General features: G+C 41.7%; 2 protein-coding genes and 1 pseudogene across 5 annotated transcripts in view; 2 read left to right on the top strand and 1 right to left on the bottom strand.

Annotated features, from left to right (window-relative positions):
- The window catches only part of LOC118934425 (Y-box-binding protein 1-like), a 46,516-nt pseudogene extending 39,906 nt beyond the window's left edge, over positions 1-6,610 (top strand).
- An 8,712-nt stretch (positions 6,611-15,322) lies between these two features.
- PDCD5 (programmed cell death 5) lies at positions 15,323-20,933 on the top strand. Its single transcript, XM_036929836.2, has 6 exons — positions 15,323-15,492; positions 16,401-16,438; positions 18,474-18,535; positions 19,339-19,430; positions 20,353-20,424; positions 20,742-20,933. Exons 1-6 carry the CDS (start codon positions 15,427-15,429, stop codon positions 20,787-20,789), a joined length of 378 nt encoding a protein of 125 aa, XP_036785731.2. The 5' UTR covers positions 15,323-15,426; the 3' UTR covers positions 20,790-20,933.
- A 2,160-nt stretch (positions 20,934-23,093) lies between these two features.
- The window catches only part of ANKRD27 (ankyrin repeat domain 27), a 65,664-nt gene continuing 63,906 nt past the window's right edge, over positions 23,094-24,851 (bottom strand). For 3 of the 4 annotated variants that reach the window (XM_036929830.2, XM_036929831.2, XM_036929834.2), the window contains one exon: positions 23,094-24,426. In XM_036929830.2, coding sequence (XP_036785725.2) covers positions 24,193-24,426 — 234 coding nt within the window. In that variant the 3' untranslated portion in view covers positions 23,094-24,192. The remainder of the gene's footprint in view (positions 24,427-24,851) is intronic. The other variant, XM_036929832.2, reaches the window with a different exon arrangement.

Below are 24,851 nucleotides of genomic sequence, written 5' to 3'. Positions count from 1 at the left end.
TAGTGACTATTCTTGTCCCCCACACAGAGCAACACATAAGAGAGGCTACCTGTACTTTGGCAGATCTGGGGGAGGTTGAAACTATAAGAGCATGGGAGGAAGTATGTTCTACAACTGAAAGTGTTACAGAAAATACTGGAAAACCTGGACTAGATCACTGACGGAAGAACCAAGTGGCACTCGGAGGTCTTGGAGTGTTGAGGTTTATTTTACACCAGCGGGCCCAGAGGGGAGTAATCTCCCAAGGTCTGAGCCCTGAGCACAAGCAAGGGGAGCAATTTATATTATTTTGATATGTGGCATTTCGGCATGCGCAGGGCAAAAGGGGAGCCTGGAGGAGGGGGGAGGGAGCTGGGAGGGCTTTGCCAACTGGAGGAAAAAAGCAGTTTGCTGACCTTGACAGCTGTGTTGAGTATTTTCCTTATCAAAAGGAGACGTGCAAAGGGCCCCGTGAAGGTCTCAAGGACCCAGACATGGGCTGATTTGATAAACGCCAGGGTAGTGAAAGAAAAACTTGATGGGCAGCCCAATAGGATCCTTTAGAACTGTAGCACCAATTAAAGCCAGAGCAGCAGTTCCAGCAGCTGAGGTCCAAGACACAGAAGCTGGAATCAAAGACTTACGTCCAGCCTGTGTCCCTGCAAGACTTCCTGGGGAACAGTACTCAGGCACTGCCTGGGTCCTCACCCCCACAGGACAACGATTGGGCATCACAGTTTGCCTGAAGGGAGGTTCAAGGCCCCCACCTTGGCGGACGTGGTAGGGACCAGAAGCCACCTGTAGAATTAGCAGTTTATTTGTCCCCTGTGAATGTATAATGTGTCCTAGCGCTGGTGGACTCAGGAGCTGAGTGTTCTCTGATTTATGGCAACCCTGAGCATTTTCCCGGAACCTCTGCTGTGATAGATGGCTATGTGGGTAAGGAAATTAGAGAAGAAAGCCCAAATTCCATTGGGGATAGGGTGTTTACCCGCAAAGGAGTACACTTCTCCATCCCTGAATATATTTTGGGGGTAGACATCCTGCAGGGCCTGTGGTTACAGACCACTGCAGGTGAGTTCAGACTGAGGGTACGTGTGGTAAAGGCAGTTCTGAGAGGACATGCTAAGCACCCACCTGTAGCTCTACCTGTACTTTGGTGAGTGACAAATACCACCCAGTATAAATTGCCTAGGCAACACAAGGAAATTGGAGAAACTCCACAGGAGTTGGAGACGGTGGACATCATAAAGGCCATTCATAGTCCTTTTAATTCCCCAGTGTGGACAGTGAAAAAGCCAGGCATTTCCTGGCATATGACCATGGACTACAGGGAATTGAATAAAGTCACACCCCCTTTGCATGCTGCTGTCCTCTCAATAGCAGCCCTTATGGACACACTCAGTCATGGACTAGGGACATATCATTATGTTATGGACTTTGCTAATGCTTTCTTCTCTATTGACATAGCACAGGAAAGCCAGGAACAGTTTGCCTTCACGTGGGAAGCCCAGCAGTAGACATTCAATGTCCTTCTACAGGGATACCTCCACAGTCCCACCAATAGTCACGGACTTGTAGCCCAGGACTTGGCCACATGGAAGAAACTGCAAACAGTGCAGTTGTATCACTACATTGATGATATCATGCTCACATCTGATTCTCTTTCAGATTTAGAAGGGGCAGCTCCTAGACTGCTGCAACATCTACAGGAAAAAGGACGGGCTGTGAACAGCACCAAGGTTCAGGGACCTGGTTTGTCTGTAAAATTCTTGGGGGTTGTCAGGTTGGGTAAAACTAAAATTCCTGAAGCAGGCATAGACAAAGTCCAGGCTTTCCCCACCCCTACCACTGTGGCAGTATTACAAGAGTTTTGGGGTCTTTTGGGTTTCTGGAGAGTGTTTATCTCACACTTGGCACAAATTCTGAAGCCTTTATACCAGTTGGTGTGAAAGGGCATCAGGCGGGACTGGGATGAGACATGTGCAGCTGCTTTTACTGCTGCCAAGTGGGCAGTCAAGGCCGTACAGGCCTAGAGTGTAATGGACTCATCAAGGCCGTGAGCTGGATGTTCATGTAACCAAAGATGGTTATGGATGCGGTCTTTGGCAGCAGCTCGAACATACACGCCAAGTTACTGAATTCGGGTCACAACTATGGAAAGGAGTAGAAATCCAGTACATCTTGACAGAGAGGCAATTGACTGCTGTGCACCATGCCTTGCTGGCTATGGAGGCCATCACTGGAACAGCTCTGACCAAAGTAATAACCACCTATCCCATCGCAGGGTGGGTGCGAGACTGGACCCAAAGGCCATGGAGTAGCATGGCACAGACGCCTACACTGGGCAAATAGGGTGCGTATGTACAGCAGCGTAGCACCCTCTCTACTAGCTTCTCAGGTGGAGAACTCCAGCACTTATTGGGGTCAGTGACCTATACCAGTGGAAGGCAGGAAGAACTTGATTTTGAGCCATTGGTAGCCAAGACTCCTGATCAGGAGGAAAAAGCCCCTGTAGCTGAAGATGCTTGGTATACAGACAGCTCCAGTCATGGGCAGCCCCTGAAGTGGAGGGCTGTGGCTTTCCATCCTGAAACAATATGGATGGAGGATGGAGAGGGGAAGAAAGAGCAGCCAGTGGGCTGAGTTGTGGGTCGTATGGCTTGTGATCACCCAGAAGCCCTCCCCTATAGTTGTTTGCACTGACAGCTGGGCCATCTATCGGGCTTGACTCTGTGGCTATTGACATGGTACCATGCCCACTGGATGGTTGGTCACTGGCCCCTTTGGAGGCAAGAGTTGTGGCAAGACCTATGGGCCTCTGGTCAGACTAAGACAGTTGCCGTATATCATGTGACTAGCCATTTGCCTTTGGCATCCCCAGGGAATGATGAAGCAGACACATTGGCCCAGGTGCGTTGGTTAGAAGGAAAGCCTGCCTCTGATGTGGCCCAATGATTACATCAGCGTTTGTTGCAGGCAGAGCAAAAGACAATGTGGGCTGTAGCCTGTCAGTGGGACTTCCCATTGACCTTTGAAGAAGTCAGCTGAGCCCAGGCAGAGTGCTTTGTGTGCTCTAAGAGGGACTTAACACCGAGTCCTGCAGCAACATGGGACAAATAGTAAGGAGGCCGATACCCCTTGTCAGGTGGCAGATAGCCTGTATTGGGTCTCTGCCCATATCAGAAAGATATCGGTATGCCACAACTTGTGTGGACATGGCTACTGGACTATTGGTTGCTTTTCTTGCAGATCGTGCAGATCAGCAAACCACCAAGAGGGGCCTAGAGCGTCTCTTTGCAGCTTATGGCTGGCCACAGGTGATTGAGAGGGATCAAGTCACCCACTTTACTGGACATGCATTACAAGGGCGGGTGCAGCAATCAGGAATAATGTGGAAATCCCATGTACCATATAACCAACCCTACAGGGGCAGGCATGACAGAGAGTTACAACAGTTTGTTGAAATGTGGCCTGAAGTTGGACACCAATAGTCTACAGGGCTGGTTGGTTTGTCTATAGCCAGTGCTACAGCATTTGAGTGAGAAACCACATAAAGGAGCCTTGAGCCCTGTGGACATGCTAATGCACCTTGCTGTCTCTCCTATACAACTGTATGTGCAAACAAAAGAATAGTTACTGAAGCCAGGATATGGCCAGTAGAGCAACATCCTGCTGCCAGCCCCAACTGCATGAAACCCTGGAGACACTGTTGAATGGATGTAACCCTGGACATTTTGACACATGGACCAGCGATGTCTGGCCCTTCTGGCACCTTGGAGAAAAGGCCTGGAAGCTGGCCTCATATTCCTGGAGTAACAGCAGAGTGGCCCCCAAAGACCATGGTACTGTACCCAAAACATCCAGGAGGTAAGAGCATCTTACAGGGAAGTTTTATCTTTACAGCCAGTGCATGTACCTCCCTTGGTCCTATATATTGACCCACCTGTAACTCCCACAGGGAGGGGGGTGAAGGTCTGGTACACTAGACCAGGGCAAGATCCTGTTCCTGCCACTGTTTTATCACAGGACCACTCTCTTGCATGTATCCTACCTGATGGACAAGATTTGCCTATGCTGGTGTCATTAAAACATGTATCTTATCACCCTTAAGGTTACTTTTTCTACAATCCTTGTGGCCTGGATGCACCCCATGGCTGCAGTTGCCATGGCGATGATTGCTCTGAGTCCTCTACCTCTTCAGCTACTGCCTGCCTATGGAATGGGCGAGCTACAGACTTAACCTGCATAGGACTTTGAACCTGGCTGAATCCTCCAGCTTGAGGATTATCATGATTTTACTGCTGTTGCCATTGTATGTCATTAGTCTTGTCTCAATGCTTCAGTTTTCTCACCCAAGGACCATTGCAGAAGAGGGGGAATGAGTAGATTGTAAGGCGAGATTTCTGGAGGGCTGGCCTCTGGGTAAAATTGAAATATTTCCAGAATATCTCACCTGGCTTTAGTGCATCTGCATATCAACAGGCATTCCTCAGGGGTGGATAGTAGTACATCTCCGTATCAATGGGTAATTACCTGGGTAACCCAGGGCTTATCTGAACCTGAGAGCTTAGGGGGAGGGCTTGCTTGCTTCTGCAGGAGCAGGAAAGGGACAGCCCTGGACCGCAATTTGAAAGCAATTAACGTGTTTTAAACTTTATTTCTCCCTTTGACTGGTTTTGGTTTTAGAGGTATTTTGCCCTGGGATTTCCTCTCCTGAAGTTACACTCCCTTTGACTGATTTCAGTTTCAAAGGTACTTTACTCGGGATTTCACCTCAAGATTTACAGTAAGGGAGGAATTCATTAAAGTGATAGTAGGGAATGGTAGCTGCCCTCTAGGTGGCTGAGAACAGGGAGAGATCCCGGACAGGCCCCCAGAAGATGATACCAGGGCTCTTGTTTACCAAGTCAAAGAATGAACTTCACAAATGCTCAAGGTAGGCAAGAAGAAAGAAGTAAAGATACAAAACTCCTGCTGCTTATGGGTTCAGGTCCAGGGGTTTTATGCCTGTTGTATCCACGAGGGAGAGAAGCTGTTTGTTTTCTATTGGTTCCCCTCAGAATGCCAGCTGTATTTTAGCCAATCACACTAAAGGTCATATATATTGGTAACCAGTTTGCCTTGGTCAAGTTACCTGAGCAACGTGACTTATAGTCAGAAAAATGGTTCTTTATCCAGGAGGTTCGGCTGGAACTTTCTTATACATTGTTGCATTGTTTCAGCTGCAAGTCTCCTGTTTTCCACCTTCCTAAACTCCTTAGTAAACATCTAGTTTGTCCTTCCCAGGGCCCTTACCTTGCTCTAACTGGAGGGGGCTGCTCCCTGTTCCTTCCCTGTCTCACTAATACTGAAAACATATAGTCAGTGGAACAGGAATTTTAAAGTCCCATTAATTAGGACAAAGAAGGTCATTTAAACAATATAAAAAATTATTATCTACTATGAACTCTTACAAGCTAAGTAAGAATGCAAAACTTTTGAATTTGATTGGTAGCAGGGACAGAGAGCAGACTCCAGAAATCAGACCCCAGAAATCGGACCCCAGAAATCCCTAAGCAGCCCCACTGCTGCTGCCGGCCTAGTTACCCACACCAGGGGAGGCACCGCAGCTTCCTTAGCGAGCCCCAGTCACCGTCACTGCAGCCAGGAGCAGCGAGGCAGAGATGGCAGCTGCCCATAGGCCTCCCCTACTCCTGCCCCATCCCCGCCCCCAGCCCTGCCCTCGCTCTCACCCTCAGCGCTGCTGACACCAAGCCCCGCACCACGGGCTGGGGAGCAAGGAGCGGAGGCCCAGGCAGCCTCACATCCCAGGCATCCGCCAGCGGAAACAACAAAGTCATCACAATGAATGTTTTGGGAACAGCGAAATGGTTCAGTGTAAGAAACAGATAGTTTCATCAATAGGAATGACACAAAGGAAGATGCATTTGTACAGCAGGCTGCATAAAAAATAACCCCAGGAAGTACCCTTGCAGTGTAGGAGATGGAGAGGCTGTGGAATTTGAGGCCGTTGAAGGAGAAAAGAGTGCGGAGGCAGCGAATGTTACAGGCCCTGGTTGAGTTCCAGTGCAGGGCAGTAAATAGGCAGCAGACCAGTAACCATTATAGACGCTACCCACGTCGCAGGGGTCCTCCACATTACCCCAGAATTATCAGAATAGTGAAGAGTGGGAAAATGAACGCAATGGGCGAGAGTTCCGGAAGGCCAGGTCCTACTGCAGGCAATGGCTCCCACCTTACTGTGCGGGGAGGACCCTATGTGCATCGAGTACAGTATTCCAACCCTCCTGTGCAGGGAGAAGTTTTGGAGGGTGCTGACAAGCAGGGTGCAGGAGAACAAGGTAGACCAGTGAGACGGAATACATGTTGTGGTTACAGACCACGATTCTGCAGGGAGGGGTCCTCTTTGCAAAGACAGCCTAGAGAAGACAGCAAGTAAGAGGATAAGGAAAATCAAGGATATGACACCCAAGATCAGCCACCTCAACATCGGTACTGCCGCAACTCCAATTACGAACACAGATGTCCAGAAAACCCTAAATCAAAACATGGCAAAGAGATAAAAGCCGGAAATTCACCAGCTGGGAATTGGTCTGTGCCTGAGGCTGAGCAGGGCAGGGCTGAGTAACTTCTGGCTTATCATCTCTACCATCATCTGGTTTAGTCATTCAACAAGAAAAAATGAATGTGAAATTCCAGCAGTAAGACATGAATGAAAGATTGGAGCTGAAGACCTTACAGCTTGCTTTTTGCCCACTGACCAAATAACCAGAACTGTGCGGCATGGGGTTTTCATTATTTTTACCTGAAGATGTCTCTTTCTGGTAATGACAAATGCAGTTTTTTTTTTAAGCCAGGTTTTTCTCAATACAAATCTAAGGGTTTTAAAACTGTGTCAGAGCTCATCAAGTTGAGATCTTTAAAAACCTCATTTTTAATTTGTAATCAAAGTTTGATTTTTTCCAAAAAGTCAACAAATGGCAAGCAGCTGTTTCTAAAGGTCTTAAATAATTGTTTATAAAAAGAATGCAACACTGTTAAAAAAGAAAAAACAAGGAGAAATCTAGAAACCCAATACATGATAAGAAATTTTTTTTATTAAGGTATGATTGATATACACTCTTATGAAGGTTTCACATGAAAAAACAATGTGGTTACTATATTTACCCATATCATCAAGTCCCCACCCATACCCCAATGCAGTCACTGTCCATCAGTGCAGCAAGTTGCCAGAGATCCACCATGTCCCTTCTCTGTGATATACTGCTCTCCCCGTGATCCCCCACACCATGTGTCCCAAACATAATACCCCTCAGTCCCTTTCTCCCTCCCTCCCCACCCAGCCTCCCACACCCCTCCTTTTTGGTAACCACTAGTTCGTTCTTGGAGTCTCTGGGTCTGCTGCCATTTTGTTGCTTCAGTTTTGCTTCATTGTTATACTCCACAAATGAGGGAAATCATTTGGCACTTGTCTTTCTCCGCCTGGTTTATTTGACTGAGCATAACGTCCTCCAGCTCCATCCATGTTCTTGCAAATGGTAGGATTTGTTTCTTTCTTATGGCTGAATAATATTCCATTGTACATATGTACCACATCTTCTTCAGCCATTCATCTACAGATGGACACTTAGGTTGCTTCCATATCTTCGCTATTGTAAAAAGTGCTGTGATGAACATAGGGGTGCATATGTCTTTTTGAATCTGAGAAGTTGTATTCTTTGGGTATATTCCAAGTAGTGGGATTCCAGGGTCAAATGGTATTTCTATTTTTAGTTTTTTGAGGAACCTCCATATTGCTTTCCACAATGGTTGAACTAGCTTACATTCCCACGAGCAGTGTAGGAGGGTTCCCCTTTCTCCGCATCCTTGCCAGCATTTGTTGTTCCTAGTCTTTTCGATACTGGCCATCCTTACTGGTGTGAGGTGATATTTCATTGTGGTTTTAATTTGCATTTCCCTGATAATTAGCGATGTGGAGCATCTTTTCATGTGTCTGTTGGCCATCTGAATTTCTTCTTTGGAGAACTGTCTCTTCATATCCTCTTCCCATTTGTTAATCGGGTTATTTGCTTTTTGGGTGTTGAGGTGTGTAAGTTCTTTATGTATTTTGGATGTTAACCCCTTGTCGGATATGTCATTTACAAATATATTCTCCCATACTGTAGGATGCCTTTTTGTTTTGTTGATGATGTCCTTTGCCGTACAAAAACTTTTTAGTTTGATGTAGTCCCATGAGTTCATTTTTGTTTTTGTTTCCCTTTTTCGAGGAGATGGGTTCAGGAAGAAGTTGCTCATGCTTATATTCAGGAGATGTTTGCCTATGTTGTCTTCTAGGAGTTTTATGGTTTCATGACTTACATTCAAGTCTGTAATCCATTTTGAGTTTACCTTTGTGTATGGGGTTAAACAATAATCCAGTTTCATTCTCTTGCATGTAGCTGTCCAGTTTTGCCAACACCAGCTGTTGAAGAGGCTGTCATTTCCCCATTGTATGTCCATGGCTCCTTTATCATATATTAATTGACCATATATGGTTGGGTTTATATCAGGGCTCTCTAGTCTGTTCCATTGGTCTATGGGTCTGTTCTTGTGCTAATACCAAATTGTCTGGATTACTGTGGCTTTATAGTAGAGCTTGAAGTTAGGGAGCATAATTCCCCCTGCTTTATTCTTCCTTCTCAGGATTGCACATGGTAAGAAATTTAACTACTACTTTAATCTTTGATAGACCTAGTAAATTAAAAATTAACAGGTATTTAGAAGATATAAATAACTTCATATTGTGTATGTGTCAAACCCATCCACAACCAATAAAGAATACTTCTTCTTTTCCAATTCCATTAACACTTGTAAAAATTAATCACGAATAATACAAAAAACCTCAGGACTTTATACAAGCCTATATTCTCTGATTACCATGCAATTAAAAAAAAAAAACAGGAGTTAAAAGTTTTAAAATTCAACACCTAGAAATTTTATAATCTTCTGATGGTCCATAGTACTGTTCAACTTTTCATTTCCTAGCTTTTCATTTTCTAGGTACAGAGTAACATTGCACTTTACCACCTTGATGTTAGGCATAGTCAAGTGTTTTGCTTTGGCTAATTAAATATGGAGAGAAATTATGGGTATCATTTCTGGGTAGATACCTAAAGAGACAGTGAGGAATTCTCTAGGTTATCTCTACCATGGCAACTGGAATCATTGAGATGGCAGCTTCTCTGTTAGGCTGGGTCTCAGAGTGAGGAGACATAAAACACAGTCCCTTAGCCAACCCAGTGGACAAGCAGAACGAGAAAGAAATTAAATTTGTTATTTTAAGCCATTAAATTTGAGCTTTTTGTTAACTGCAGTACAGCATAGCACTTCCTGACTGATACAGTCCCCATAGTACCTTCTCAGCTAAGGAGATCAAAGCTGCAAGTTGAAGACTAGAAAAAAAGTACTATTTTCAAAATGATGAACTGATAAAGAAAATCAAAGGGCACCGCCAAGTTCATTGCAGCATTATTCACATTAGACAAGAAATGGAAACAACCCAAGTATCCAGTGATAAAGAAAATACGGAATTCATATATATTATCTATTATATATATATAGTATAATAATATCCAGCCATAAAAAAAGAAGAAGGAAATCCTGCCATTTGCAACAACATGGGTGAAACTTGGAGAGCATTATGTTAATTAAAATAAGTTAGACAGAAAAAGACAAATACTGCGTGACCTTACTTTTTTGTAGAATAAAAAAACTGAACTCGAAAACAGAGTAGAATGGTGGTTGCCAAATGCTAGGAGGTTGGAGAAATGGACAGATGCTGACCAAAGGGTACAAACTTCCAGTATAATAAAATGAATAAGTCCTAGGGATCAAATATACAGCATAGTAACTATAGCTAATAATACCGTACTGTATATTTGAAAGTTGCTAAAACAGTACACTTTAAATGTTCTCACCAGAAAAAAAGTAATTATGTGAGGTGGTGGATGTATTAACTAACCTTACTGTGGTAATCATTTCACAAATACACATGTATCAAAACATCATGTTATACACCTTAAAAGTACACAATGTTATATGTTAATTACATTTCAATAAAGCTGGGGGAAAATACTTTGAAAAATAACAGGCAAAGCTCAAAAGAAAAGAAAAATAGATAATTAGAAACTCCAGAATAAACAAACATTTGAACAAGAAAAGAAACAGCATAGTTGAAAATAAATAACACTACTTGGCTCTGTGTTGACCAATATTTAAAAGTCATAACTGATGGAATCAAAATGTGTCACTACAAAAACATCAACTGAACATAAAGGAAGGCAGTAATAAAGGAATGAAGAAAAAAGTTACGACATGCATAAGACAAATAACAAAATAGCAAAAGCAAGTGGACATGAAGAGGTTGAAAGTGAAAGGACGGAAAACATATTCCATGCAAACAGTAACCTGAAGAGAGCAGGAGTAACTCTACTAATATCAGACAAAATAGATTTGAAGTCAAAAACTAATATAAGAGACAAATAAGGACATAATATAATGATAAAAGGGTCAATTCATCAGGAAGATATAACAATTATAAATATATATGCATTAAACATCAAAGCACCTAAATATTTGAAGCAAACATTGACAGAATTGAAGGGAGAGATAGAAAGTTTTGCAATAATAGTAGGAGACTTCAATAACCCACTTTCAATAACGGAAAGAGCAATCAGACAGAAAACCAAAGGAGTACTTGAACAACACTCCAGACCAACTGGACCTAACATATATACAGAACACTCTATCCAATAACAACAGAACACACATTTTTCTCAAGTGCACACGGGACAGTCTCAGGATAGGCCACAAAACAAGTCTTAATAAATTCAAAAGACTGAAATCATGCAAAGTATCTTTTCTGATCACAATGAAATAAAACTAGAAGTCAACAGTGGAAGGAAAACCAGAAAGGGACAAATACGTGGAAATTAAACAACACACTTTTGGACAATCTGTCCAAAAGAAGGAATCACAAAGGAAATTAGAAAATAAATTCATAAAAATAAAAATGAAAATATAGGATATATCAAAACTTACAGGATGCAGCAAAAGCAGTGCTAAGATGGAAATTTATAGCTATAAACACATTCAAAAACAAGAAAGGTCTTAAATCAACACCTAAATGAACTAGAAAAAGAAGAACTAATCTCAAAGCTATTAGAAAGCAAATATAAATAATAAAATAGAGAATAGAAAACAGCAGAGAAGATCAACAAAACCAACAGTTGGTTCTTCAAAATGATCAACAAAATGGACAAACCTTTAACTAGATTAACTAATTAAAAAAAGAAGACTCAAATAACTAAAGTTAGAAATGAAATAGGGGCCATTACTACTGATTTTACAGAAATACAAAGAATTCTAACAAAGTACTACGAACAACTGCAACTAAGAACAATTGTACACCAACAAATTGGGGAACCTAGATGAAATGTACAAATTCCTAGAAACACACCTGAGGCTGAATCATGAAGAAACAGAAAATCTGAATAGACCAATAATTGGTAAGGAGATTGAATCAGTAATCAAAAACCTCCAAAGAAAAGTCCAGGACAAGATGGTGTCACTTGTGAATAATACTGAACACTTAAAAATGAACACAAATCCTCCTCAAACTCTTCCAAAAAATGGAAGAGGAGGGATACTTCTTAACCCATTCTATGAAGCCACCATTACACTGATACTAAAGCCAGACAAAGACACTAAAAGGAAACAAACCTACAAATATCTCTTATGAACACTAATGCAAGAATTACCAACAAAATACTAGCAAACAGAATTTAACAGCACATTAAATGGATTATACACCATGACCAACTGGGATTTATTTCTGGGATACAAGGGCATTTCTACATATGAAAAGCAAGCAAAGCAATATATCATAGTAATAAAATGAAGGGGGAAAAAACCACATCATCATCTCAATTGATACAGAAAAAGCATTTGGCAAAACTCAACACCCTTTCATGATTAAAAATCACTCAACAAATCATCAATACGTGGAAACTATGACCACATAATGAAGGTCAAATATGAAAATCCCACAGCTAATATCATATTCAATGTGAAAGATGGAAAACTTTTCCTCTAGGATCAGGAACAAGGTAAGAATGCTTGCTTTCACTGTATCTATACAAAGTACTAGAAATTCCAGCTAGACCCAACAGACGAAGGACGGAAGGAAGTAAGGAAGGGAGGAAGGGAGGGAGGGAGGGGGGAGAAAAAAGACATAAAGGCATCCAAATTAGAAAGGAAGAAATAAAATGTTCTCTGTTTACAAACAACATGTTCTTATTTGTAAAAAAGCATAAAGATTCCAGTTTTCAAAAAACTGTTAGAGCTAATAAACAAATTTAGCAAAGTTGCAGGATACAAAATCAACACACAAAAAACAGTGATATTTCTACACATTAACAATGAACGATCTGAAAAGGAAATTAATAATTCTATTTATATTAGCACTAAAAAGAATACTTAAACATCTAAAATATATAAAGACCTCATTTGACTCAACACCAAAGAAAGAAATTTTCCAATTAAAAAATAGGCAGAGGACTTTAACAGACATTTTCCCAAAGAAGAAATAAATACAGTCAACAAGAACATAAAAAGATGCTCCACATCACTAATCAAATGCAAATGTACATCAAAACCACAGTGATTTATCACCTCATACCAGTCAGAATGGCCACTATTCAAAAGACAAGAAATAACAAGTGTTGGAGAGGATGTAGTGGGAATGTAAACTGGTGCAGCCACTATGGAAAGCAGTATGAAGTTTCCTTAAAAAACTAAAAATAGAAGTACCATATGACCCAGGAACTCCACTCCAAGGAATTTACCCAAAGAAAACAAAATGTGATTCAAAAAGATATATGTACCCCTATGTTTATTGCTACATTATTTACAATAACCAAGATATGGAAGCAACCAAAATGTCAATCAACAGATGAATGGATAAAGATGTACATATACACAGTGGAACATTATTCATTCATAAAAAAGAAAGAAATACTGCCTTTTGGGACAACATGAATGTACCTAGAAGATACTATGCTAGGGGAAATAAGCCAGGTGGAGAAAGACAAATACCATATTGTTAGGAAGGAGTTTGGTTCAGCGACACAGGGAAGCTGAACAGAGTGAGACTAAAGTCAAGGAAGTTAAGAAAGCAAGCAAGTTTAAGTTTATAACACTCTGTAATAGAGTGGGCCGCGACCTAACGTCAGACAGGCACTGACTGACTATACGGGGTAAGTTCCTGTTTAGAGCAAGGGGTTTTTAGAAAGGGTAGCATTATGCAAATGTTGATTGATAGGCTGGTAATGATGTAAGCTAATTTTTACTACGCATGCTCTTTCCCAGAAGTCTCTCTGTCCACCAAGGGGGGCTAAACCGCAGTGCAGATTTATTTTAATGACTTAATAATGAGGAACCCTTCATTTAGGACACCCCAGGAGCATGCCCAGTTGGACTCTAGCTTGTGGAATTTCTCTGTGGTTTTACTCCTCTTGCTAGAGATTTTCTCATTGGTGGAAGCTATCCGCAGTCCCGACTAGGGACTAGAGGTGGTCAACCAGACCTCTCCTCCCGCTTTTCTCTGGCTTCCTGCCTAACAATATGATTTCACTTCTATGTGGAATCTAAAAACAAAGCGAAACAAAATGAAAAAAACAGCAGTAGACTCATAGACACTGAGAAATGGCTGGTGGTTAGCATGGGGGAGAGGTTGGAGTTGGTAGGTGGAGTGGGTGAGGGAGATCAGGAGGCACAAAATCTACGTGGTCACAGGGTTGGAAGTGCATAATGGAAAATATAGTCCATGGTTCTGTAACACCCTTCTTTACTGATAATAAGTGTAGTAGTTGGGGTGAGGGTTTAATAATGTGTGTAACTGTTGAATCACTGTGTTGTATACCTGAAATTAATATAATATTATGTATCAACTACACTTCAATTTAAAAAAATACTCCATACTACCATTTTTATACAGTCCTACAGCCCCATCTTGCCTCATTACATATTAGAGAAAAGGCATCATTAATGTTTCAGAATGTTGAATTCAAAACACATGGATTCTCTGTATTGAAACTGGTACTGAAGGAAAGTATTGAAAGTGATATATATACCAAAATAATGTTCATAGCAGCACTGTACACAATAGCCAAAAAGTGGAAGCAACCCAAGCATCCACTGAGGGATAAATGGACAAACAAAATGTGGTATTCACCTATAATGGAATATTTTTCAGCTTTAAAAAGGGAAGAAATTCTAACATGCTACAACATGGGTAAGCCTTGAGGGCAGTATGCTAAGTGAAATAAACCAGTCACAAAAACACCCTGTATGATTCCACTTACAGGAAGTAGTCAAAATCATGAGACAGAAAATTACAATGGTGGTTGCCAAGGGCTGGGGAAGGGAATTGGGATTGATAGTTAATGAGTAAAGCCGTTCAGTTTTACTAGATGAGAAGAGTGTTTTACTAAATGAGAAGAGTTCTAGGATTGGTTGCACAACAACGTTAATGAATTTAACATCACGGAACTATACACTCTAAAATGGTTAAAACGGTAAATTGTATACAATTTTTGCCACAACTAGAAAACCAGCAGGTGGATAATCCGCATAAGTCACAAGACTAAGGAGCGGACATTCCACCACAGACCCCGCCCACGCCCCCCACTCCAAAAGCAGGGCGCACCGCCAGGGAGTTCACCCAGCCACCGCCGCCACCCATCGTCCCCGACAGGCCTCTGGTGTCGGGGTGTGGGGGAGCGGGGTCTGGAAGTTCACATAACACCCCACAGCCCTTCTCCAACCTCTGAGGAAAAGGCCAGTCTGTACGCGACTCTCAGCCAAGTTCGCTTTATTTGATTTAGGGGCCCGGTGACCAGAGCGTCCCTTCTTCCTCCGCTTCCAGGTCCCCTTTAGTCCTCTTTAATGTCTTTTTGGTAAACTGAAGAGTGGGGTAACCCAGTTTTAGAACACTTCCATCAACCATCTCAGCCTTTCTAAACCCCTGGATCCTCATCTCAAACTGGAGCTAGCATAGCCTAGCACCTAAAAGGCCACCAACACATTTTACCTATTATTATTATTCTTGACGAGGGCCTGGTTCTAGCTTCCTGTCTTTTCCCACTCGCAGGGCTGGGGGGCTTCGCTCCGCAGGGCTGGACCCCAGGTTCTGCCCACAGCCCCGCCCACACCCGGCTGCCTGCCATCGCGGAATCGGGCCTCTCCCGTAGGCCTGGCTGCGGCTGGCGGCGTGGCTCCGGGCTGGATTGGTGATGCCTGAGCTCTGCGGGCGCCTGCGCAGTGGGGAGGGCTGCGCTCGCGCGCAGGGCTTCGACAGATCCTTCCGAGCGTGGTAGCGGCTGCTCGACCTCGGCCGGCCGCACCATGGCGGAGGAGGAGCTGGAGGCGCTGAGGAAGCAGAGGATGGCGGAGCTGCAGGCGAAGCACGGGGTGAGTGCGCCCGCCCCCAGTCAGCCGGTGCCTGCGGGCGCCGCCCTCAGCTGAGGTGGAGGGCGCGGCCCCTGCGGAGCCTCCAGGCGCCGCGGCCGGGGCTTCCTCAGTGGCCGAGGACCCTGCCGCTGCCCCCGCGGGCTCGTGGGCGTCGTCCCCGCCGCGTGAGGGCTCGGCCGCCAGGCCGACCGTGCGCGTCCCGGCGGGCCGGTGCTGGGCCTCTCGGGGCCGGGGAGGTGGGCTCGCCCCCAGCGCCGGCCTCCCCGGGCCGCCGTGGGTCCGAAGCGGAGTGCTCGGCCCCTCGGCTCTCCGTACCCTTCAGCTCTGGGCCCAGCCTGCTTCGACCACTGTTGCAGCCGAATTGTTTTCTAAAATCCAGTCGGTCTGACCCAAGTAGTCGACGCTTTTTGAGGGTCTGCGGTGTGCCAGGTTCCGAGGATACGGCGGGGAGCCCGTCCTGACGGGAGTTCACGGTCCCGGGGAGGAGCCAGACTCCAAACACTAGTCGCCCAGAGTAACCGCTCAAGTCCCGACCGTGCGGAGAGGGGGGTACGGTGCGAGGGGTGGGGCGGGACGAGCCCCAAGGAGGTGCCCCTTCAGTCGGCAGGGCCCGCAGTCCCGGAGCACGTTTTCTCTTCCAGAAACTATTCTTACCGCCTAAAATACGGTTTCATAGCACAGGGCCTTCCCTCCCTGATGGTTGTTCGTATTCTAAAACATTGTGACTGCAGAAGCTTGCCAAACATTGCAGTAGAGCGGAACTATCCCCTTGACTTCTGTAAGGCCCAGCTTTTAATTACTTTGTCATAATTTGGTCTCTGCCACTGCATTGTTTGTCAGAAACAGAATCGTTCCCGTTTTTCCTCACTCTGTGCAAGTACTCGACTAAAAGATAGTATTTTTTTCAGGATCCTGCTGATGCCGCACAACAGGAAGCAAAGCACAGGTATGGGGTAGAGCTCTGAACTTTTTGAAAGGTGGTTTCACCAAATTTTTTTTTTTTTTTACTTATTTTAGTAGGTATATGAATCTTAAAAAGATTTTCCTGCAGAAGTGATTTTCTGATAAATCAGAGCATGTTCACTATTAATTTGTTAATTAAATAAACATGTCTGAAGCCCCACAGGGCTTATTACCTTGTATTGCAATTACTGGTGGATGTTTGTTTCTCTGCTAAACTGATTACCTTAAAATTAACATAATAATAGGATGAATTCATAGAGGTGTTGTAAGGATTACCGGGGTACAGTGCCTCCCAGATAGTAAGTGCTTAATAAATATTAACTGTTACACTATTCTTGGTATTTTCTCCCAACACATGGCAGGTTTATTGAATGCTATTTGGTTACACCATCATGCTGCCTTTTTTCCCTAATTGTAATGAAAAAAGCACAACATACATATACTGTAATAGCCACTTCTAAGTGTAAAGTTCAGTCATGTTAACTATATTCTCATTACTGTGCAACAGATCTCCAGAAAATTTTCAGCTTGCAAAACTGAAACTGTACCTATTGAACAACTATTTTCCTTTCCCCTCATCATGCTACCTTTTAATTCTTTTATTAAGCAAATATTTATTGAGCCCCTGCACTGGGTCTACAGAAACAGGCAAGGCAGAGGTTCCTGCCCTTAAGTGGCTTATGTTAGCAGGGGAGGACATGTTAAGCACATAGGATAGTGCTAAGAAGAAAGTAAAACTACCACATAAATTTCATTGTAAGATGCACCTTTTTTCATGTTTTAATGTATTAGGAAATGGGTGTGTCTCATAATCAGTTGTTCTTGTCCTGGATTCTTCCAGAGGGTTTACTTTTGCTTCTGCCATCACTTGGGTACAATTCTAACCTGAGACCTTAAAATTAAATTCTCTACTTGAAATTCTCCTCTCCCTCCCCCCTGGTAGTGTGAATTCAGACAGCAAACCTGTAAGACTAAAGCTTGACATTCTCAGAGGAACTTTTTCTTCTTCCACTCAGGGCTAAAGTTGGTGTGTATATCCTTCCTTGCTGGCCCTTTCTGCGTGGCAGATTTATTTTTTGTTTACCTTCTGCTGTGGATGTTGCTCTTTGATGCTATAGTTTTGAGTGTGGGGGTCTCCTGTTAGACTCCTCATCTCGGGTGTTTTTTTTGTTTTTAGAGGTACATAAAACTATGGTGTATCTTAAACTAGATGGCATCTTAGATTCAGTGAAATACAGTAATTCATGTCAGGAGTGATAAGGAAATAGCCTGTGGATGTGGGCGTTAAGCCATGTTCCATGAACCTTAGAGCTCCTCAGATGAGGGCATTACTGGGCACAGCCAGCCCCAGCTCCTCCTCTCTTCTTTTGTCTGTGTTGTGTAGTAAGTTCCTTAAAGCACTCATTTGGAAAAAAAAATGTATGCTGCCTAAGCAAAGTTGGAAACCACTGTCCTATGAACATGAACTAGTTCCTACTTAGGTAGGAAGATTCAAGGATAGTTGCAGAGTTAAAATTTCACTCTCCCTCCCCCCACAGGCACCTAACCCAAAAACTAGAACCAAGAGTCTTGAAACATGGGATCTAATTCTAGCTTGGCCACGATTACCTGTGTCCCCTCAACATAGCCTCCCTAGGTATCAGCCTTTTCACCTCTAAAAAAAATTACACAAATTAGTCATTGATCCTTCTAATTGTCTGAAATCTCACTACAGATTTCTAGCATCTTTTCACCCACCAGGTACGTAATAAATTTGGTAAAGGTAGTTGAACTGAAACTGTACCCTGAATTATGAAAATGTAAAGTTTTACCTTTCAGCCTGGTAGTTTTACACCCCTATAACACAAAGCTAGCTTTTGAGGGCAAGAGTGGACTCTACTGTCTTAATGTGGCTCCTGCAGCACCTCCTGTAGCAGGCTAATACAGTGAGAAACATACTGAGTGACGTACATTTTTTAATGTTCAGTAGAAATGCTGACAGCTTAGTTCTAATTTTGCTTGACCTGTTTTTGTTGTAGGGAAGCAGAAATGAGAAACAGCATCTTAGCCCAAGTTCTGGATCAGTCAGCTCGGGCCCGCTGTAAGCATCCTTCAGTTACCTTTAAGTTATTCTCATAAAATTGGCTTGAGTTAGTTAAATAGGGAGATATATATGAAATTATTGCTCTCTCTAGATTAAATGTTCAACCTGAAAACACTTAAATTAGATTATTTGTAAGAAATGTTGAAGATTATAAACTTAAAAAATGTACTTAAATCATTAAAAGTACTGGTTCATTTTCTTAGTAAGGAGGTATCTCCAGGTGCATGTTAAGTAAAATTTATAAGAAATAACTCTTAAATCGAGTCAATCGTAAAATGTTGCTGGTAGTTGATATGGGTGATGGAAGCTTGGGGGTTTATTGTAGTTTCCATTTTAGCACATGTTCGTAATTTTTCATAATAAAAACCAAAAGGAAACCATGTAGAAAATAAAATAAGTCAGTAAGAATGAACTAGTATCTTCTGTATTATAACTTGAAGCCCAGTGTAGAAGAGGCAGCCTTAGATGGCTTACCATGATTATATCTGTGTAGTAATGTATAAATTGCTTTCTAGAAGGCCGTAGTATATTTAAAAAGGGGTGAGGGGGAGCACTTAGAATATGAGGACCCAAGTTTAATGTTGGCTCTACCACTACCTCAGTACATCCTGGACTAAAATTGACATAGCTAAACTTTAGTTTCCTCATTTTTAAGATGGGTAATAATCCCACCTGCCCCACCTACCTTGCTGGTCTCAACATAAGTCTGTGAAGTGCTTTGGAAATGTTGTTGCCTAGTTTTAAGTTATGTAAGTGCATTTAGTTTTGACTCGTGTGTATATGTATTTTTTTCCTTTTAGTAAGTAACTTAGCACTTGTAAAGCCTGAAAAAACTAAAGCAGTAGAGAATTACCTTATACAGATGGCAAGATATGGACAGCTCAGTGGGAAGGTAAGCTTGGACTGCCTTGAGGCAGGTTTACCTGTGATTTACTTTATCAAAACTTGTCTTCAAAAGGTCAGTTTCATCTTTTGGTTATAGAATTCTTGTTGACTATTTCAATGAATCAATTTTTAAAGGAGAAAATAGTTGTATCTACCATAAATCCTAAAGGATAACAAATTGCTTTTCCTAAAACCCTTTGCTGCTTTTCTGACATAGCTGGTTCCATTGCTTGGAACCTTACTGGTGTCCGTGACACAATGACTTAGGGTTAGGGTCAGCTAGCTTAAATTGCTTCTACACTGGAAACAATGTTTGTTAATGATACCAGTTATATTACCAATGTAGGCAGAAGCTGTTTCGCAAATGATGAGGTGCTAAAATCCCTAGTTTGTGCATTGCTGTAAGGCCATGATGGGTATATTCTGGCAAGCCTGACTTTCCTTCAAGATTCAGACATTTGCACTGGAAAGCCCTCTGCTGCCACCACAGCCTGCAGGGATCAGCCTTGCCCTGAGCCCCTTACACTACGAACCTGTGTGTGGAAGAGACAGTGACTGGTTCACCTTTTTCTGAGTGATTTATCTCCTGCATTTAAGCTTTTCAAGGTCTCAGAGACATAGGCAATGTGTCTCTATCACTGACACTTAGCACAGTGGTGTAGGTGGTGGTTATTATCTGCTAATGGTTATAAAGTTTTTCTTATTGGGCTGTTCACTTTGGATTTTTCTGAGGAAGCTGATTGATACTTTCCCCCTTCCTCAAACAAGGCTAGCAAAGCAAACTTCACTTGGAACTTTAACCAAGTTATAACCTCTTGTCCTACCTCCCCTTCCCTCTTGACTTCTGTCTTCACATTCCAGAAAGACTAAAATGATTCTGTTTGCTGAGATAAACTGTTTAAAAAACTGCTTCTTTCTGATTATCCTAGGTATCAGAACAAGGTTTAATAGAAATCCTTGAAAAAGTAAGCCAACAAACAGAAAAGAAAACCACAGTTAAAGTAAGTTTCCCAGATGCACAGGGCAGAAGGTATTTTAATGTGTTGAATGTCCATCTACTCTACCAAAACACGTTTCAACCCATAGTCATTTGTAACACGTGGAAGTCTGGGGATAAAGGCCGCATATATTGAGGGATTTAATTTTTAAGGTTCTTCTGTCATCGTTGCCCTCCCCACCTTAGATCTAAAACACTGAGTTTTAAAGACAGAAATATGTCTTGCTATTTAGTAGTTAGAAATTTTTCTTCTCAGAAAATCTGAATTATGCTTTATTGAACATGTTATGACACTCATTTAATTCCCCCCACCCCTCCTAGTTCAACAGAAGAAAAGTAATGGACTCTGATGAAGATGACGATTATTGAATTTACAGTGTTTATAGAGACTGGAACTTAATGGAACAATTCTAGGACAGATACTACTTGGCAGAAGTTAAGATCTGACTGAATGTTTACTTTGTTTATTGTCTATATGCCTTTTAAAAAATAAACTTGTTATGCAAATTAAAACCACTTGGGCAAAGTTGTTTCACTACCAGCACTGAATGATTAAAATATCTGCATTTAAAATTTTTCCCTCCCTACCAAAAACTTTTACACATGTGTAGCAGCATTAGTCTATTCTTTGTAATTGTGACATTAGTGTTACAGAGGGATGGCCTTGGCAGATACAGAAGCTGCTTGAGCACTCTTCAGTAAGAAGAAAATAGCAGGATCCAATAACATCATGGGAGTTAAAACCCATGGATTAAGCTGAATCAACTTTAATGTCTAATATTTAACATCTAGTGTTTCCAAGACATAGGTTCTGAAAGCAGGTAAGCAGTTTTTCTTTCTGCAGATACTACTTAACTGCTTCTCACAGGCGTTGGGACCAAATTATGTAACAGGTGTTACTCCTCTCCAAAACAACTTCTATAGCATGGTACTGCTATTAACAAAAATTACCAAAGTCACTATTAGCAATCATACTTCAACAATAATAAACATATTTGTAAGAGAAATTACTTCTAATGATTAAAATCCAGTTGACACAGTTTAGTAGGTAAACATTTCCATAGAAATGTTCTGGGTTCTTCACTGATAAAGGTAACTTTAAAGCAGAGGTCATCTTTTATATCATGCTTTACCTCCACTCGGTTATGAAACCTTTGCTCAAGAATTTAAATTATAAATTTAACTTTCAAGTGAGCTGTTTGGTGTAACCTTTTTACATGTCTTAGTCCTATGAGACCCAGCCCAGGAGGAAGTTCATAACATTTAATGAGATGAATAGGATTAGAAGCAGAAAAGTGCAGGGAAACATGGTTTACCATCCCAGTCTGTGTTAACTAGCATATTGCTGACATGTTTATTATATTTGAGGTTTTACTGAGACTTTTGAAATTTAAAACTAGTCAATGAAGAAACAATGTTGGAGTATCTAGCATTCCTGAATAAACAAATGAGTAGAACCATTAAGAACACCAGAATTTTTTTTAAAGGAACAGAATTAAACAGACAAAGGTAAATTCTGATCAAGGATTTTGAAGGGGAAAAAAAAACCCAGTTACAGGTAAAGTTTGTTTTAGGTCTCATTTACATTAAAATGCTGGAGGGAAACTCGATAATTCTCAGCAAGTTTCATTACACACTTTTTCTTGCAGAATAACTGTCCTAATGACAGCTACTGATGTAAATGTGTTTAAAGATTATCAAACCCCTGTCCTTCAAAGACACTTGAGAATAATGTACAGTAACAGAGAATCTAAAGGCAGCAAGGGGATGAAGTACATTTTAGAAAGTGGGGACTGTTCTTACACAAAATAGAAATTTGAGCATTACCAGTTTCTGATTTGTCAAGTTTAGTTTTAAGCAGGAAAAAGCAATTGGAGGAAAAAAACAAGTGTTTTTAAAATAAGGGAACCACTTCAGATGGCTCACCCTGCTGATTTCCAGAGTAGCTCAAGAGGAAACTGCCATAAGATTGACAGTCCCTTTTACAGTACGTATATGAAATACCAAGCCGGAAACTGCCAATTCAGGTGACGCTGCCAATCAGACCTGACTCCCAGCTCTGACAGTGCAAAGAAACAGCCCCCTTATTTCTTGGAACCTATTTCCTTATTTGACAGTTCTGCCAGGCAGGGCATTGTAAATTTAATTTAGAGTTAAGTGTGTACATGAACGTTTTCAAGATTAAATTACATCACCCAAAAAATCAGGGGGTATCAAATGTCTGTATTTGCATCTTGGAAATGGTTATGCTGATAAATTGCATAGGATATAGTTTCTTAGTTAGGATGATAAACACAGCAGCAAGTCAATAAGGTTTTTCTGTTTAAAAGTGGAGAAAAGAAGGAAAATAAATTTGCAAAGCAGGAGTGCTTATTTCCTGTTTGGGCTAAGAAGCTGTATTCATTTTAGTTTTCTGATTTTAGAAGAAATTAAAACATTTTTGTGGGCCCTAGGCACTCTCTCTACTGGAGTAAGTTGGCCCTAGTCAGACAGATGGATAATGATCTGCTCTGAATGATTTGGTTTACATATTTCAGTTACACATCTATAAATGAAAAATAAAATGTATATCCAATGGAATATTTTTATATACATATATAGCACATGTTTATGGTAGAGGCTAAAACATAATAGCTCCATAACAAAACACTAAAGAAGTATTCCATGACACGCTCAAAAATCATAAAGTTTACTGTTTCTTTTCCATCATTTGGCACATATCCAAGGCACATTAGAAAATTAGAAATCATAAATTACTTTGTAGAAAAATAATCAGTCCCTCCCTTCTATACATACACAAGTGTTTCCAAGAACATGCACAAAAACCATTTCCTTATTACAACGTTATTTGAAAATGTACTCAGAACAAACCCATGTTTGTGGCTCTAGACCAATTAATAACATAAAAAAATAAGTATATATAAATTCATAAAAAGGAATAAATGGCAAATTCTAACTTAAAGTAACTTTGACCTAGTTTGTGCTGTACGTGTTCAATCTGAATCAAAAGACTAAGAAAAGATGTGCCAAATCTACTCTCTAGTTCAGTAACCACCTGTCAGGTGTGACATGTAAGGAAGGCGCCTTACAGGGACGTCTCTAGAGACACTGCTACAGGTGCATATGTGCAGTGATCAAATATCGGAACTTAGTTTGTTGGAAGAAAAATTATACCCAACTTTTTCCACGTACCTATCACAGACCAGGTCAGTATGTCCTTTTTACTAAATGAACATTAAAATGGCATTTAGGCATCTTTGGATTCAAGTGTCACTTTGCAAAGGAACATTTTGCAGGCCCTGTTTTCTTTATTCAATTGTGACATTTCTGCCCGGCCTCCTTAGTACCATGAAACCGAAATTGATTCTCTTGAGCTTATCTCAGATGGAGGAATTTGTAGTTTGCTGCTTTATACATATCACAGAGGTTTAGCACCTTTCAGTACGAGGAGGTCAGAATCTGGTGATAAAACCTCTCACTGTAACCAAGGAAGCCTTAATACTTCAGAAGAAACATACACCCTGGTCTTAAGAATCTAAACACCGCTGGAGTTCTGTCCATTCCTTCTCAGGTATATTAAGTAGCTCTGAAGAGGAAAAAAATGGTGGTAATTTTCTTCAGTGCATTGTTTGCCTCAGACACAGAAAAGCTTTCAGGAGCTTCCTGCCTTTCCCCAAGCTAAATAGTTTTAGTTCTAAGCTGCACCCCTGCTCAGGATCATCTTGTTGAGAACTCACTTCTCGGCAGCAATTTAGCAATTCCTTAATGACTGTTAAGACTGGGAAATAGGAGCTCCTTGGGGAGCAGTTAGGTTGCCAGCAGTCTCTGGGCTCTTGGCTACAGCTGCATCATTGACTGCGTGTCTGAGGAGCAGATGCCTGCTCCCAGGGGCAGTCTGTTTCAGTCCAGGCCTCTTGGGCTGATCACCATTTCCTTTGTCAGCAGGTGGAGATCTGCCCTGGTCTGGGAGGTTATTCTGTTTCCATGTGACTCTCTGGGTCCCTGGCTGGAGGAAAGGTACAATTCAAACAGTTCACTTTTGTACCACCATATAATAACAGCTACCCTTGGGTGCTTATATGTGTCATCCACTGTGCTCAGTACCTTCCAGGCATAATTTCAACTCTTAACATCCCTGTGGGGATAGTATGACATGAGTCTCCATGTGTCAGGCACAATGTAAAGGCTTTACATGTTTCAAATTCAATCTTTACAACTCTTAACAAGTATGTACTATTGTTACCTCATTTTATAGCTGAGGAAACAGGATTAGCAAAATTAAGTAATCTGCAGAAGTCTCATAGCTAGCACAGGAAAAGCTAGCACTTGATAAAACCCAGGCAGATTTCAAAGTCTGCAGGTCTACCCAGCAACAGGTCTATTAGCAAAGTCATAAGAGATTAAATATGAAATCAAAATTAGTCATGCTAG

Source organism: Manis pentadactyla, chromosome 15 (genome assembly GCF_030020395.1).
Source record: "Manis pentadactyla isolate mManPen7 chromosome 15, mManPen7.hap1, whole genome shotgun sequence".
Taxonomy (NCBI): Eukaryota; Metazoa; Chordata; class Mammalia; order Pholidota; family Manidae; genus Manis; species Manis pentadactyla.
This window is presented reverse-complemented; position numbering and strand designations above follow the sequence as displayed.